This window comes from Ambystoma mexicanum, chromosome 3q (genome assembly GCF_040938575.1).
Source record: "Ambystoma mexicanum isolate Mex_15411 chromosome 3q, UKY_AmexF1_1, whole genome shotgun sequence".
Lineage (NCBI taxonomy): Eukaryota > Metazoa > Chordata > Amphibia > Caudata > Ambystomatidae > Ambystoma > Ambystoma mexicanum.
In genome coordinates, this window is record NC_090926.1 from 1,245,359,092 (window position 1) to 1,245,375,785 (window position 16,694).

The following is a 16,694-nucleotide window of genomic DNA, read 5'->3' on the forward strand; positions in this document are numbered from 1 at the left end:
GAGACCCAGGAACGACCGAAGTTCATCCTTTGAAGTCAGGGCTGGGGCGTCCATCCTGGCTTGTAGCAGATTTTTCTTGGGGTTCACACCTTCCTTTGAGATGCGGTTACACAGGTATTCTACTTCGCTAGCTGCAATTATGCACTTACTCCTGCGCTCTGTAGTTTGCCAAGTAATTCTCCTAGCACTCTGTCATGGGTTTCTGTGTCTTTGGCGTACACTAGGATGTTGTCAATGCTGTGCAGGAGTGAGTTCATCTTTCTTTGAAAAGCTGATGCAGCAGATGACAACCCGAATGGCATTCGTGTTTGTTGAAATGTGCTGAATGGCGTGATGAATGCTGTGAGTGGGCGTGAGGCCTTGTGCAGATCCATCTGATGGTAGGCAGCTCTCGTATTGAGTTTTTTTACTTTCACTTCCTTCATCAGTATGAAGTCGTTTATGCTGGGCCTACCAAACTAAAATAGCAACAATACCACCCTCCTGACTAGCTGTAATTGTCATTAAGTGGGACTGGCTTAGGCAGTCGGGTTCAAATTAGAAACGCAGGCCACGTTACTCAACATGCCCATTGAGCCTAATGCCCTTTTCGGCAAGGCAGTTGAAGACGCCCTAAAAAGTGTGAAAGAAGAATGACCCCATCAAATTGCTTGGAAAACTAACCAACAAGACGTTTGTCCAAAGGAAATCTAATAACACAAGAAGATTCTGTGGGCAGGGCTCTCAACGCTCCTCTGGTTACGGCCAGGGCAACCAATCATCCTCGTGGGGCACCGCACAGGGACAATCCTCCTCCTCCAATTTTCAAAACAAAAGGTCCAGGAGCAGAGATGGAGCTCCCTCAACCAGAGACTCCACCACACCCAAACAATGACGCCCCGCTCCAGGTCCCTGCCCATGCCACTCCAGTAGGAGGTCGCATCTCACAATTCACCCATACATAGGAGATCATGTCGGACAAGTGAGTGCTGTCCACAGTGGTGGGCAGATATGGTATAGAACTTGTACAAAAGCCATCCAACCACCCGCCAAGACACACAAAAATAACACGGAAGGAAGGCGCAAATTATTGGAAGAATTGAAAGTCCTGCTGAAAAAGGGCGCCATAGAGATCGCCCTGGAATTTCAGGTAAACAAGGGTATTTATTCTACTTACTTCCTATTGCCAAAGATTCACCTAACAATGCGCCCGGTGGTAGACCTGTGCATCAGCGAACATGTATGTCAAGCCTCAAAGTTTGCATGACTATGCTTCAGGAGGCAATTCCCCTCTTAAAACGGGGGATTACATGGCAACAATGGACATGAAAGATGCATACTGTTGCCACAGCACAGAAAGTAACTGCACTTCCAAATAGTAGGAGAGAACTACCAGTTCAAGGTGCCCCCTTTCGGCGTGTCCTCAGCCCCAATGGTATTCACAAAGGTACTAGCAGTGGTAGCGGCGCACCTACGCAGAGTGTCCCTCCCAGTGTACCCTTATTTGAACGACTGGCTAAGAACATTACATTTTCAAATGCAACATGCAAAGAACAATCAACCTCCTGTTGCAATTGGGATTCTCCATTGACGAGAAAAAATCATCTCGTACTCGTTCAAACAAAACAATTCCTGGGAGCAATCATAAAAACAAAGGAGGGGCTAGTATTCCCCTCAAATGACAGAGTTCAAAACATACTGTCTCAAATACCTCCCTACCTAGCCGGACGCCAGATAACTGTATGCAAGGCAATGCGCCTGCTGGGAATGATGGCATCATGTACTTATCTAGTTGCACACGCGTGGCTGCGCATGCGTCCAATGCAGAAGTAGTTGGCAAAACAATGGTTAGTGAGAGGATCTAGTGGTTGTTTCGCTAACCTTAATACAGGCTAGTCGGGGACAACCTGCTAAAAGGAAAACCATTTTGCAATCCACCAGTTCAATCGATACAAACTACAGATGCCTCACTGTCCGAATGGGGAGCCCATTACCTTCACCACACAACTCACAGCCAATGGGCACACACCAAAGCCCAAACCCCAAACCCCATCAACCTCCTCGAACTTCTGGCAGTTCTCAAGGCTCGACTGGCTTTTCAGCAGCATCTAGTAGGTCAGACAGTGCAAGTCCTAACAGACAGCAGCATTGCCATGTTTTACAAAGGGGCACACACTCTCCATGAACGTCCAGACTATCCCCAAAAAATGTGGAAGTGGGTGCTCAAGCGGAACATGGTCATAGTCTCAAGGGGAACTCCATGCTCTAGCAGACTCTCTAAGAAGAAAGACTCTGCCAGAGGAACACGAGTGGCAAATCAACAGATACCCCTAAACCAAAATCTTTTCCCAGTGGGGTTATCCTCCCTTAGACTTGTTCGCCAAAACGCACAATGCTCAGACTTTGTGTACAGGTTTCTCCAACCAGGATCCAAGGGGATGGCCCTGTGCATGAGTTGGTCAGGGAACTTTGCTTACGCTTTGCAACCGACACAATGCTCCAGGAACAAGTCTCTGTAATCCTGATTGCTACAATGTGGGCAAGACAACCTTGGTTTCCACATCTGCTTAAACTATCGATGTGCGATCCAATCAAACTCCTGTGCACCTCCAGCATGCTGTCCCAACACGAGGGGACAATACTCCATCCACATCCTCTATGAACTTGGCAGCCTGGCTCCTATAGTCCTAGTTTGGGTGCTTAAATCGTCCTCGAAGATATCGTGTGGATATCTTAAAGGAGGCACGGAAACCCACCACCAGACACTGTTAACTTCAACAAGTGGAAGAGGTTTGTGTTCTGGCGCAGATCAGTCCTCAAATTGAATGTTCACCATCCAACATTGATATTTTTATTTGTATTGCGCTCATACACAAGTGTTTCAGAGCGCGACGAGGCATGTTAGGGGCAACAAGGGAGAACAAAAACACAGATCTTATTAGGCCCAGTGACATTGAGAACGCGCAAGTGCAGGAACACTACATTCTACACAACATGCTTTATCTACTAGACTCTGGCCTAGTATTTACCTGCATCAAAGTGTGGCCTTGTGCGCATACAGAAGGGTTAGTAATGTATGCAATATATATTTTTTTCGTTTAGTTGGAGAGACATAAATATTTGCGAGCCCTAGCCAACCTTGAGGTTCTGGAGGCTCCTCCCTGTCAGCCCCTGAGACATAGATTTTAAATAGGTTAAAAGCGTGCCTCTTGCAGCACACTCGTGGTGAGAAATTAGGCAGCCATAAAATTTACTATCGGTTTTATAGGGTAGCGCATGAAAAAATCCAATTGATGCCAAGTCACCAACTGCACATAAGAGCTTTTTCCTAATACTTTAAAAAAACTTAGTGTGGCGTTGTTCTCTGCGCTGGCTGTCCTGAATTACAGTTCTAGTGCTTCAAGCCTTCCAAAGGAGGGGCCTGCCACTCCCACACTGCTCGTTTCAAAAGCATGGTTCGAAATGGCAGGGAGCTGGGAGCCATTTAGCTCCTGCTTGTAGCTTTCAAGAGCCTGTTCAGCTTAATTTCAACAGCCACCAGGAGCTACTTTTGGCTCCCCCACACCTATGTGAATTAAAATCGTGTGTTTGGTGGGGGTTTTTGCTGACCGTTTTTTCAAAGTCCTTTTCAACAAAATTACTTTGAAAAACTCATTGCATATTGATTATTTTTGTTGAGGGGGGGGTCCCCCTCCCTATATTTGTATCCCTACCCCATCCACCTCCCTTCCACTGTTATCCCCTTCCCCCCCAACCCTATATGTTTCAATTCGTTTTTTCGAAGTAATTGTTTCGTTTAAAATTACTTGGAGAACTCGCAAATCAACGTGATACCGTTTGGTAGAATGTATAAATGAACAGTACGTTACATTGGGACACTTCTATACAACATTTAAAGCATAAGGGGTTCTAAATAATGGACAAAATGATATGTTTGCATCTCATGTGGGAGCTAGATTTGCGGAACGCCATGTACTAGCTCCTTGTTACCCAGGGATAGCGCCTAGTCACTGGCAAATGCTGCATCCCCAGCAGCTGCTTGTGTGTTGGGCTCTTACCCAATCCTAATTTCAAACCCTATAATAAGGAGAATTGTAGAAGTCCTGGTATCTATTTTTTAAACCTGGCATTCACACATTGACCAAAAAAAGAGCCTTAATGAATTGTCAGTCAATTGTAAATTTCAATGTTTTGTCCTCGTCTGATATAGTTGTCGCAATTTTCAAAGATAGTTTCAGCATCGCCTGCTTAATGTTGTCAACATGCATCGCCTGCTTAATGTTGTCAACATGTATGCAAGGGTTCATAGTGATAACATCGAAAGTCATAATTTCAACAAAAAAAGTCACAAAATAAAAAGTCGAATTTTCTTTTTTAATACGTTTTTTATTCGAAATGGGGGGGGGGGTTTCCTCCCCAACCCCGCTTTATTTTAAATTTATTTTTCGCTTTTACTTTTTTTTAAAAAATATACTAGAGCCAAAAAATAAACATAAAAAAAATGCAACTTTTTTTTTTTTGTTCGTTTTGTTTTCGACATAATTGTCTTCGATATTTTGACTGACCACCGGATGCAAGTATTACGCGGAGGTCTTGCAGCCTACTATTTGCTCGTTGTGCAGGGGTTTTAATCCAGCAACTCCTGATGTGCAAATCTCTTTCAAATAACACTGGTGTTAATCTTCAAACAGCAACAATATGTACAGAGGAATAGAAAAACAATACAAAGGTTTCAGCAATTTAAACCTAGGTTTTGACCATAGTATAACTCAGTGGCAACGTGCTCGCATTGCAAGCAACACGACGCGAAGCAGCACAGGTTTGATCCCCGGGTCCGCGCTTAGAAACCTCTGGGTAATTAAGCACGTTATAAATATGCAACCAAGACAACAAAAAACACAGCGCCTCGCTGTGTGAGCGCTTTAAAAATGCAAATAAATAAAATAAGTTCAAAATACCGTCTCCATATCTAAAGAGATGCTTGAAGAGTAAAAAGCAGTCCGTTATTTCTCCTTCACTAGAAACGTGCATATATGTAGGCGCGGTTAGGCAAGCAATGTTAAAGATCAATAAGAAATAAAGTATTTTTTTAGGTTTGTAGTGAAAAGCAGATCGGCGGACTGCGCTAAACATTGCAATTGACAATTGTTCTACTGTTCATTAAGGACATTCTTTGGACATGGAATGTGTGAATGCAAAGCTCAGGAAATACAGAATGCAGGGCTTCTCTAATGGGGAGATGCGTGTGTATATAGACCAATGGCATGATGCCTTGGCCAAAATCATAGGGCAATGCCAGCCTAAGAAGACCTTTTTATGCTGGCTTTGCCCCAGTACACACACAGCCTTGATTGGTGCTAATATATGCCAATATTCCCAAGGAAGACCACACTCATGCTTGCCTTGCACATAATGCCACTGTAACAATACATGTCCATTCTGCCTGTGCCAATATGTCCATGTAACACCACAGTCATGCTTGCTTTACTCCTAATGTAAGTAATGCCACCATAGGAAATCCTGCCCATGCTGGCAGTGCCAATATATGACCAGTCCATGTCCAACTCTCCATCCTCCAAATGCCTGCAATCACTGGTTCTCCCCGTTCAAGATTGCACGTACAAACTACACTCTCATTTGCACACGCATGTGCACTCGGACACGCATACACAACCCCTTACAAACACATATATGCACATGTTTTTTTTTCTGATGTACCTGCTCGATGCCTAGCTTCAGCTCCACCAAAGCTCGATACTTGTTGCCACGACCAGGTTAAAAAAAAAAGGCCCAACCCAACATGCACTGTAGGCAGGAAGAAGTGGGTGGGGAGGGGGGGGGAAGACACATGGTTCCTGACTTGCATGATAGTCATTAACTGTACACCCCAGGCCCTCCTTACCTGCGGGGAAGCGCATGCGCGCCCGCTACACACTTTTGTAGGCAGTACCCCAGCTTGCTTACTCAGTGGGCCTTGTAAGACTGTAATCACGAAAGGCACAGGCTTTGCATGCCCTATTGGGCATGTTGTATCTGCATCACGTCACGTTAATGTGATGACGTGAGGCGCAATAAAGGGCCAGCCCGCTGGAAGCTGGCAGAGCGGAGCAGAACGAATACTCAGCATGACCTGCTTTATTGCGCACCAGAACCGCGCCCGCGCTGTCACCCTAGCGCGTCCTGCAAGCATTCCATCTCCCGCCATCACCACCGGCGCAGGGATCTAATAGGGCATATATAGCTTGGGTACTCCATGCCAGGGTAAACCTGGTTCCACCCGCCCCCCAACACTGGCAACCCGGGAGCGCTTCCTTTGCTGCATGGAGCAGATGTGGGAGAGCTTTTGACCAGCTTGCCGCCTCCATGACTAGTGACGGGGCATCACCCTGTCGCCCATTACATGCAAGCTACCATTGGAAGGTGCCCTTTGAGTGATGCAGCTGCAGCAGTCTGCAAATCTGCTTTCGCTTTGATAGAACATTTTTATTTAAATCAGTTATTTGGGTGGTCTACTGGCAGTTATCAGAACCACACTTGCTCTCATGCAAGTCTGCGCAAGCCCATCTAAGCTTAGATGGAAAAAGCAGTGATATAACGCGTCTGTCAGTCAATGCATTGGGCGCCATTGTGCATCACTGGTGGTTCGTGCCAGCCCATGCTTCACGGCGCCCTTTTGCAGTGCTGTGTGCAGCTGCGATTTAGTTGGGTTTAGAAGTGTTCTAATAGTGCAATTTCATCATTGCCCCGCAAGTTGCATGGAGGAGTGCGCGCCAGTACATTTTTAATGGCACTGTTGAAGTTTATATTGCACATAATATCTGTTTTTAATATGATGCATGAACTACAGCTTCATTAGACTACAAGGTGAGAAGGCGTGAGGTCTATATCTCTCCGCACCCCCTCCCTAAAACAGGCCCCTCTTGTTGGTCTTTTCTGATAGTGTTCATATTAGAGTATTACCCTTGTACAGCGTTGGGTTGTTTCCCTTCCATCCCACGCTTGCTTTTTATAAAACCCACATGTACATAGATTCCTCCCACTTTTAAGCACTTTAATTGGGTACTTCATGTATACACATCAGAAAGATGGTCTGTTGGCCCTGACTGGTATTGAGATGGTCCCGTGCGAGCTATCCTCCCTAGACCCATTTCCACATAAGTGGCAAACATAAAAAAAAACCTTGTTTTCTGCATGTGTTTCTTGGTGCGCGCATCAGAAGCGCAGTTATTTAGGCGTTGACTAGCGGCCTGGCGGGCCAGTGTTGGTCTCCACCTACTTGCTGTCATGGTTTCTTCCAGCCAGGTCATGTGACCTACGCCCAGTCACGTGTTACCGTCGCGGCTTCCCCGCGTCACGTGCCCAGTCACGTGCCCAGCCTAACCTTGTCATGTCCGTGCGATGTCAGTGCTTCCCTGCATTTAAGCCTGTGTGGCCAAAGAGGATGTTTCACCCGAAAACCTCGGCCCCAGTGGCTAACATTGCATTGAACTCTCCTGTTTTCGCGTCAGGCCCGTTTCATAAAGTGTTTATGAGGCAAAGTGCTCAACTTCCTCGTGGCCATGCGTGAGAAGACCACCCCCTTCCGGTTTTTGCTTTGAATTCTGGCACCTGTAGTTTTCCTACATTTCAAATAATCAACTGAAAACGTCAAGCCCCAGATTCTAAGTGTTCCCACCAGAACTAGATGGCCTTTTTACTTATGGCCACGGAATGCTTGAGCTCTTTTTAAGGTTGTGTTTATAGCTATATCTGGCTATTTTACCATGGAACCTTGGTTTAGAGCAGTGGTCTTCAAACTTTTTTGGCCAGGGCCCCCCTGAGCAAAATTTGGGCAGGTCGGGACCCCCCAGAAATGCCAAATGGACAGTATATATTGCGCGCCGTCACCTGCTCCCATCAAAGTCGCTGGGCTCCCTCATCCCACTCCTACCCAGTCGCTGGTCTCTCCCCACCCCATCACACACCCAGGGCTCTCCCCACTCTGCTCCCATCACTATCCCATGGTTCCCGCCCATTGTGCTCCCACCATAGTCCCTCGGTTCCCCCATCCCGTTCCCAACACAGTCTGAGGGCCAGTGGCGGCTGGTGAATCTTTTTTAAGTGGAGGGGCATTAAGGGGAGGTTCGGGGGGGTTTCCCCCTGTGAATTTTTTTTTAAATAATAGGTTAAAATGTTGCATTGTAGAGCATACTTTTAACAAAAAATGGGTAAATAGCCAAACAGTTTGCAATTGTTGCTGGGAGTCCAGGGGGCAGGCATTGATATTTTATTTCTATCGCGCTCGTACACAAGTGTTTCAGAGCGTGACAAAGCAAGGGAGGGGAACAGAGGAGAATAAAACAGCGATCTTACTAGGCCCAGTGACATTGAGAACGCGCAAGTGTGAGGGGAAAAGTGCATGGAAGGGGGAGGAGTGGAAAGTGCGAAGCAGAGGAGAAACAGATAAATAACAATAAATAAATAATAAAGGCAACAAACAGTGGTAGTGCAGCCAGCAATTTGCAAGTGCTACGTTTAAGGCAGCAGGCAGGGTAGGTCTGATAAGTGCAGGAAGAAAGATGGTTCTCCTCAAGTTTTAGAGTGGCAGGGCGCTGTTCCAGAGGGAGGCCCCAGCCGAAGACGGAGATCTACCCCCAGCTCGTTTCTTTGATAAACGACTGACCCTGAGGGAGTTGGAGGTAGAGGAGTGAAGAGCTCGAGAGGGGAGGTATTTGCGGAGGAATAGCTGAAGGTATTTTGGACCGAGGCCCCAGAAAGCCTTGTGGACAAGGCAGAGGGTTTTGAATGATAGATGTCCGGTAAAAAGATACCATCCCTGTCCCCTGGGCCCCACTGGTCCTAACACAATGAACATGATTATGTGTATATGCAAGGCGCTGCACATTCATACAGCAATCACTCTATCATTCACATGAGCATCCATCACCATACACTCACTCATAACGCATCCATACACATGTTTAAATAAAAACAATGAACATAAACGTACCTTCTGCATTGGCCTGTGTGTGGGTGCTGAAACGGCCTGCTCCAGCTGCTCTGTCCGTATGTGCGAGGAGGCGCAGGAGCTCCCCCTCGGACATACAGACATGCAGTGCCCCAGCCAGCATTTCCAATGAGCTATGCAATGCTGGCGAAGCAAAACGCCCCAGCACTTGCATGGCTCAGTGAGCATGTGCGGCTGGGGAACTAAACTGAACTGTCAAAGGGAAACAGTGTTTCCCTTTGACAGTTCAGCCAGCCCAGGAGCACTCCATTAGCTGGATAAAGCAGCTGAGGGAGTGCTCACTGTTTCACTGGGCTGGCTCCTTAGCTCCTCCATAATGGGTGAGGGGCCACTATGCAGTTAGTAATGTTGACCATTGTTGCTGAATATATCACAATTTACTTACATTTTAACACAAAGCACCCCTTTGGGTACTATTGAAACAGTGGGCTTCATAACTACTCTGGCGGTAGCTGTGCCGGTAAAACCGGCACGGCTGCCACTGGAGTTGCATCCGGGTCTGGCACCCGCGAATGGGCAATTACTAGGTCATGCCGAGTTAGGCGGACATGATAATTGCCCTTTCGAAGGTGCCGGTAGATCCCCATTCCCATTTGAGCCCCATATGGCTCAAATGGGAAGGGGGAGCTCGGATGCACCGGCACCGTTAATAACGGTGCTGGTGCATCCGACGAGCTGAGGTCAGACCTGGCGGGGGCTGTCAAGCACCCACGAGCACAACTCTTACTATGGCGGAACGGTAGCAACGGTGCCGGTAGCTTACCAGCACCGTTGTTACTGGTCCGCCATAGTAGTAATGAGGCCTAGTCTGTGACTAAAGGAATGAATATCCATTTACAACTGTGGGCCACTTTTTCATTGTTGCCTGAGACAGTTTCATGCTTCAGCCCGCCCATGTGGGCCACCCCTGCCCATTTCTTCCAATCTAAAAAAAAAAAAAAAAAAAAAAAAAAAAATCTTTTTTAATGCTGAGCTCTCAGGGCCCCCCTGGGATGCACCCGCGGACCCCTAGGGGGTCGCGACCCACAGTTTGAATACCACTGGTTTAGAGCAACTTGCCGGCATGCAAGTAGATTGGCAGTGTTTTAGTTGTCTTGGCTACGTGGATAGCTCACAGCGTAACGCACCTTGGACATACATGCCAACATTTCAACCCACCTGTGCGGGAAATTACGTCCGAAAAATCGGGAGACAAAGATTTTGCCATTGGAATGCATTGGGCAAGATTTATTTTAGGCGGGAGAACGTGAAAAATTGCAATATTTTTCACGCAAAAATCGGGAGTGTTGGCATGTATGCTTGAGGACAGACGCCCTGTCGATACTCAGTAGGGTTAACTCAGTGCTTGTGAATTGAGTAACATGAGCCCAGAACATGAGTAGGTAATATTTGCAGCACTTGGAAGCGGATGTGCATGAAGCGCAATGCCAATAACCAAACATTTCTAAACGTTGTGTTCCCATGCACTCATCCTGTGCTTGGTTGTGACGTCGCTTCTCTCTTTCTCGTCTCTTTTACTTGCAGATGGATAAAAGTGTGCAACTGCTGGTAGTGCTGCTAGCCATCCTGCCCGGTACCCTTCCTTTCCCAGCGTCCGGCGCCAAGCCATCTTTGCGCTTTGTGGCACTCGGCGACTGGGGCGGCCTGCCCATCGCCCCCTTCCACACGGCCCGCGAGATGCTGACTGCCCGAGAGATTGGGAAGGTGGTATCCATGATGGGAGCAGACTTCATCCTCGGCCTGGGCGACAACTTCTACTACACTGGTGTGGAGGATGAATTCGACAAGCGCTTCCAGGTGGGTGGCGTGGCATGGCATGGCATGCCTGACTACATTTCAAAATAAAAAGATAAAAATCCCTGAGATTTGTCGCGCGATTCCCTGTCCACAGCCATTCGAGACTCCACCCATTTATGTATGGTATCCGGTCATTACTAAAAAAAAAATTAAAAAGCAGCTAATGCATTTTTTTAGATGGTAAAGGGTTTAGTTTAATAAACATGGGTTTTAAAGGCTAAAAAAAGGTTTTTGGGGGGCCTCATAATAAATGTAAAAAAAAACCCTTAGATTTTTTTTTTATTTTTATTTTTTTAGATGGTATGGCATTAGATACTTTGGCTGTTGATGGAATGACTATTAACCGCTATATACCACATTCTTGACAGAATGTGCACGATTAGACTCCTCCTTGCCTATTGCACTTCTAAGGCTTCCAACATTTTGCACCCGTTCCCCATGGCAGATAAACAGCAGGCGGCACATGACCAAGAATACCGCTACAAATGTTGCTGATTGCCTTATTTTTCTACAAAACACACCAAATACCCATCAATGCCTAACATTTTAAAAACCGGTTTATGTATACAGTATTCATGACTCCAAAACATTCCCTTTTTAAATCGAGGGTTTTCACGTGCACTGCGTTTCCTGTTGTGATCCTCTGCCGTTCAGGCCTCCTGTCCGCTCTTGTAATGGTGTTATGGACAATTGGCGGTCTTCTGGCCGAACAAAAGCAGGGGGTATGTCATTGTTCAAGGGGGGAATCCAGTTTTCCAGATTGAAAAGCAGCTTTCGATGATGTCGTTTATCACCTTCTTAATTGTCGTTAATCTGCAGGTCACACCTTGAGTGAAGCCAGCTTGCTGCTGTGAATCGCTGCCCCTCCTTACTTTGGAATGGCAGAGGTTTCTCGCTCTTCCCCCCCCCCCCCAGAGAAGAGCATAAAAACTCCTACTACGCAGGCTCTGGGCATGTCCTACTTGCCCTTACACCTATACGAAGGGACAACCTAGACACTAGTATTCTTCAAAATGGAGGGAAGTCAGTTTTGATGTGCTATGTCACGTTCAAAATGTTGCACCGTGGCACTGATGGAGCTTCCTTGGAATTGCCGTGTAGTGTCCCACACTTGGCTTGACCTCTCTATCAATGAGTGCTTGTGGTGTCCTGGCCCCATTTAGAATATAGCTTCTGACTTACGGCATGCCTTCCACGCCCATGCTTTTAGCGGTTGATACCTGCCATGGAATTAGTTCACTCACCCGCGAAGCTCTCTACCTGTCCATACACTTCAATGGGCTATTGCCCGCCAAAACATCTGCTTCCACTCACCGTGGGGACTCAAAAGTTTAGCGGTAAGCTTATGATTGATTTGTGCCGCATCTTGGGTCCTCTGATTACACATTTTCTACCAACTCATAAAACCTTGAACAATGCATGGCCTATTGATATTTAGAACCACGCCCTTTTTCAGTCTTTAGAAGTTCTGTAGGTATTTAGTCATGGGAAGATCCTAAAAATCCAGTATGTTGGGAAAGAAACCAATTGTAGAAAATCTATGCCAGCTCCTCCAATCTGACTTTGAAAGCCCTGAGGTGGGCTACAAACATCCCTTCTCTAAAGAGCCCATTCCATATAGCCGAGGTGGGCTACAAACATACCCTCTCTAAAGAGCCCATGCCATAGCCGAGGTGGGCTACAAACATCCCCTCTCTAAAGAGCCCATGCCATAGCTGAGGTGGGCTACAAACATCACCTCTCTAAAGAGCGCATTCCATATAGCCGAGGTGGGCTACAAACATCCCCTCTCCAAAGAGCCCATGCCATATAGCCGAGGTGGGCTACAAACATCACCTCTCTAAAGAGCCCATACCATAGCTGAGGTGGGATAACCTCTCTAAAGAGCCCATTCCATAGCCTATCGGTTCATGCTGTTCTCAGTCTTCCTTTGGTAGTGCTTGCATCCCTTACCTCACAGCCCCATGAAGGGATAGGTTGTTTTGTGACTGACTGGAATCCCAGCTAACTACTGGTGAGACCTAATTACAGACATCCGAGAAGGCCATAAAATCGGACTTAACCTGCTCTCAATATAGCCCATCTCCACACATTTCTCCCCTTTCTAATTGCATTTGGCGGCTCCTCTCTGGAGCGCTCTTAAACACCACCACAAACTATAGCATTGGAGTACAGGTGAGAGGGAGATAGAATGTGAAGAGGGACACACAGCTTGTCAGTGTTTGATTTACCCACCCATTGATCGCCCATGGGCGTGCTAATCCCTATGGCCATTCTCACTCACTAGCTGACCCTCCCAGCCCAAAACACATCCTCCTGAGGTCTCTCTTTCAGCTCGATCTAACAATTTTGGCCACCACAGTTATTGCTAAGCAGTCTGCTGAGAGTTAATGGCTTAATTACAGCTGTAATGGCTACTGGTGTAATACAAATGTCTTAACCAAGCGTGTCTTCAGCCACTTGATTTATATCTATTCCATGCACCGACGACAAAGCCAACAGTTTTGACTTGAGGTATTGGATATGCATTTGCCAGGTACTGACATCATATGGCCAGGTAAACCCTGCATGTCCCAGCTGTTCATTTTATGGCTAAGTTGCACTATCATGTCAGTGCCTGGCAAATGCCTATCCCACACCTACACAAAAGCCCAAACTGTTGGCTAAAATTGAATACTGCAGTCGAGTGTGGCTTGGCTTGCGTTCTGGAAGTGGGTTAGATCGCTCAGTGAGTTAAGTGCTCGCGTCTGTGATCTGTACGCACTCTTCAGTCATATGTTTGAATCCCGACCCTGCTGGCTCAGACTTTCCTCCTTCTGAGTTTGAGAATGCAAGTGCTTTTAAAATGGGCACTAATAAGACCTGTCATTACAGTGCCTAGGAGTGGGAGGAATTTGGCTTGAAGCACTAGATTAAAAGCCTTTGCTTATTGGTATGCCCTGTCCGGTACACCAAATAAAACCATTAAAGTTTCATAGTCTTGGAGCTGTTGAGTAGAACAAATCCTATTTGGAGGTTACAAATCTTGACCTTGAATTCCATATTTTAAAATCTACATTTGAATGTGGGATTCTGAAATGGACCATATTCTTCTGCAAGAGCCCATTCCTAACCAGTTAGAATTAGTCGTTTTTTCATTGTTGTTGGGGAGGAGGCTGGGGTGCAGCCACTCTTTCCAGAGAGTTTGTGTTGCATGGTCCATCTCATCTGCAAGTACCACACAGGAACCAGGGGACAGAGGTAAGTGGTTTTATTCTAAGGCATGGTAGAGAGATGCAGGGGCGTTGCTAGTGGGGGCTAAGGGGGCTATAGCCCCTGATCTTTGGGTTGTAGCCCCGGATAGAATCTCAGGAGCTACAGCCAAAAGACTAGTTAGCCCCCAGTCCCAACAGTTCCGACATCAGCGTAGCCCCAGGTCTTTTCCAGACCTAGCAACTCTCCTGGAGAGATGTAACCACTGGCATCCACCTATCCCCTCCGCCCCCCAGCCAGCTAGCTTCCAACTGCCCCTCATGGAGTACTCACTCACGCGCCAGCATGCCCAGAGTGCGTCCCCTCCATGCACCAGCGCCTCCCTGCATCATGCATTGCAGGCGTGCATCCCCACCATGCTTTGCAGTATGCATCTTCTCCATGCACCATGCATTCTGATGGGCAGATTAGAACAGATAGCGCGGGCTTCGAGTGTCTGCTACCTTTGTGGGTTAATGTGCGTCCAGCGGAAACAGTTTCTAATTCTGGCTGGGACATCTTAACCTTCCGAGGTCGGACCCAGTCGGTTGGCAGGGGCTCGCCAAGGCCTGCCAATGTGCGCAGTGCTGTGGAGATGCCCACACACACACCTGTATTGCGTCTGGAAGGCCTGGAGAGTTCTAACCTGCTCTTGAGCAGGGGGACGCGAGCAGTACCATCTGTACCGAAGGCCTAGTAGCTGAGACATACCTGCGAGAGGGGAAATCGGCTTGCTGCCTGCAAGAGCTTGAACCCGGCTCTGCAGACAGGTTGCTCCCGCAGCTCTCCTCGCCCTTCCCCTCCAAATGGTGGAGTCCAGCTAGGGCGGTGCAGCCGCAGGAAGTACGGGTGGGCGAGTGAGTGCAGGAGGCTACACAACACACACACACACACACATGCACACCCGAGACCTGTCGGCCTGAGCGAGGGAGGCTGAAAAGTCAGGCCCAGAGCCCTACAACATGGAAGAGATTCCTTCAGGTGATGTGGCCATTTGTGAAAGGGGCGAGCCGAGTTTTGGAGGAGGGAAGGAGGAGCAAGTGCTAGAAGAGGGGGCAGAGGGAAGGAGGCGAGGCCGAAGAGCAGCTGGTGGTGGTAGCAGCAGACCGGGTCGGATTGGGCTGTCGGCCAATCGGCCCGTGGCCGATGCAAAATCATGGCGAGAGACCTGGGTGTCGGTTCTTGAAGCCCATGTGGGCCGGTTTCGGCCCAGGCATGGGCTTCACACTTCAAGAACCAGCCCTCAGGGCCTCGGCCTCGCCAGACAGATGCAAGTTGCAAAGGATCTTTAAGTAAGTAAATTACAGATCCTTTGGAATTGCAGCCTTGTGCCTGGCGCCGCCGGCCCGCCGCAGATGCAGAGAAAGGTAACGCTGAAGTGTTACCTTTCTTTGATAAATGTGGTGGCCAACTGCCGCGGCCCGCGACACCCTGGTGCCAGCAGCAGTCAGTGTTACAAAACACTGGGAAGGAGCGCAGGGCTGGGCGGGACTGCCGCAGCCCAGCCTGCTCCATCTCAGTGTTTTGCATTACACAGACTCTGCTCTCCGCGACCGCCTCCAGTGCCCGCCACAAGTTGCAGCAGTGAGCTATGTGGTAGACCAGGATCCAAGGCTTCCCAGCTGGGCCCCCTACATCTCGCCTGATCGAGCGCTGGTCGAGCCTTCGGCCCAGGGATCCTGGGCCCAGGGTCTGAGCTTGGTCCTTCCCATGTGCAGAGAGTCAGCCTTCAGCTGATGCCTGCCTGGGCTGGGGGGCCACAGCTGCTGTTCTGGGCCTGATTCTTTCATGGAAATGTAGGCTACCGGCCAGGAGAAGGTAAGGCCCTCAAATAACATTGCCCTCCGCCTTCCAAAGAGTCGAGGAGACCGGAGCAGGAAAATTGTGTGTATGTTTGTTTATTTTTTTTTTAGAGGTGCTTTTTATTTTTGTAAGAAACTGACGCTTGGGCGCGTGCTAGTGTGGCTTGAGCTGGATTTACAGGCAGCTTCTTTGCATACTTTTGCCAAACCAACTTGGAGCAGCACTGGGGTAGTAGTCGGCCTTCAGCTGATGCCTGCCTTCAAGGCGGCGGCGGGGGGGCGAGGGGGTTGGTCCGCTGGTATATTATTCCTAGCTGCTGTAAAACACTGCAGAGTGTGGGAAGCTTAGAGTCCCGTCAGAATCACTGGGACGAGTGTGCGCAGCTATGAGGCGCTCTGCTACTACTGTGGGAGGTGAGGGAGGGAGAACTATTGAGTATTTGTGGGTTCCTTCTGTTTTAGTGGTTTGATCAGCTGTGACTTCAGTCAGCCAGTGAGTTTGCAGTTATTCGGTCATCAGTGCAATTTACACAGAGCTCTCAAGATCCCCCTGCCGTTGTGAGGCCATCTAGTCCCATTTTTTTCCCCCATTGATTTCTGGAACTTTTCGTTTTTTATTTCTGATTTGAAAGATGGAAAACTACAATCCCCAAAATTCCAAGTAAAAACAGGTCTGGACTGCCTTCTCATGCATGACCACGGAAAACCTGAGCGCTCTGAGTAAATGCGCCTATGAATCACCCCTGTATCACGGTGTGGGTGTGGCTAGGAGTCACTCTGGTATCATTGGAGTGAGTGTACCTGTGTGTTACTCGGGTACCACTGTGGTGAGTGCAGACCTGAGCAATTCAGGTATAACTGAAGTGAGTACAGCTGTG

The 16,694-nt window shown here is 48.0% G+C and overlaps 1 protein-coding gene across 2 annotated transcripts in view; it reads left to right on the top strand.

The window, feature by feature from the left end:
- Positions 1 to 16,694, top strand: part of ACP5 (acid phosphatase 5, tartrate resistant) — an 87,441-nt gene that overhangs the window by 50,495 nt on the left and 20,252 nt on the right. For both annotated transcript variants that reach the window (XM_069604206.1, XM_069604208.1), the window contains exon 2: positions 10,511 to 10,783. In XM_069604206.1, coding sequence (XP_069460307.1) covers positions 10,511 to 10,783 — 273 coding nt within the window. The remainder of the gene's footprint in view (positions 1 to 10,510; positions 10,784 to 16,694) is intronic.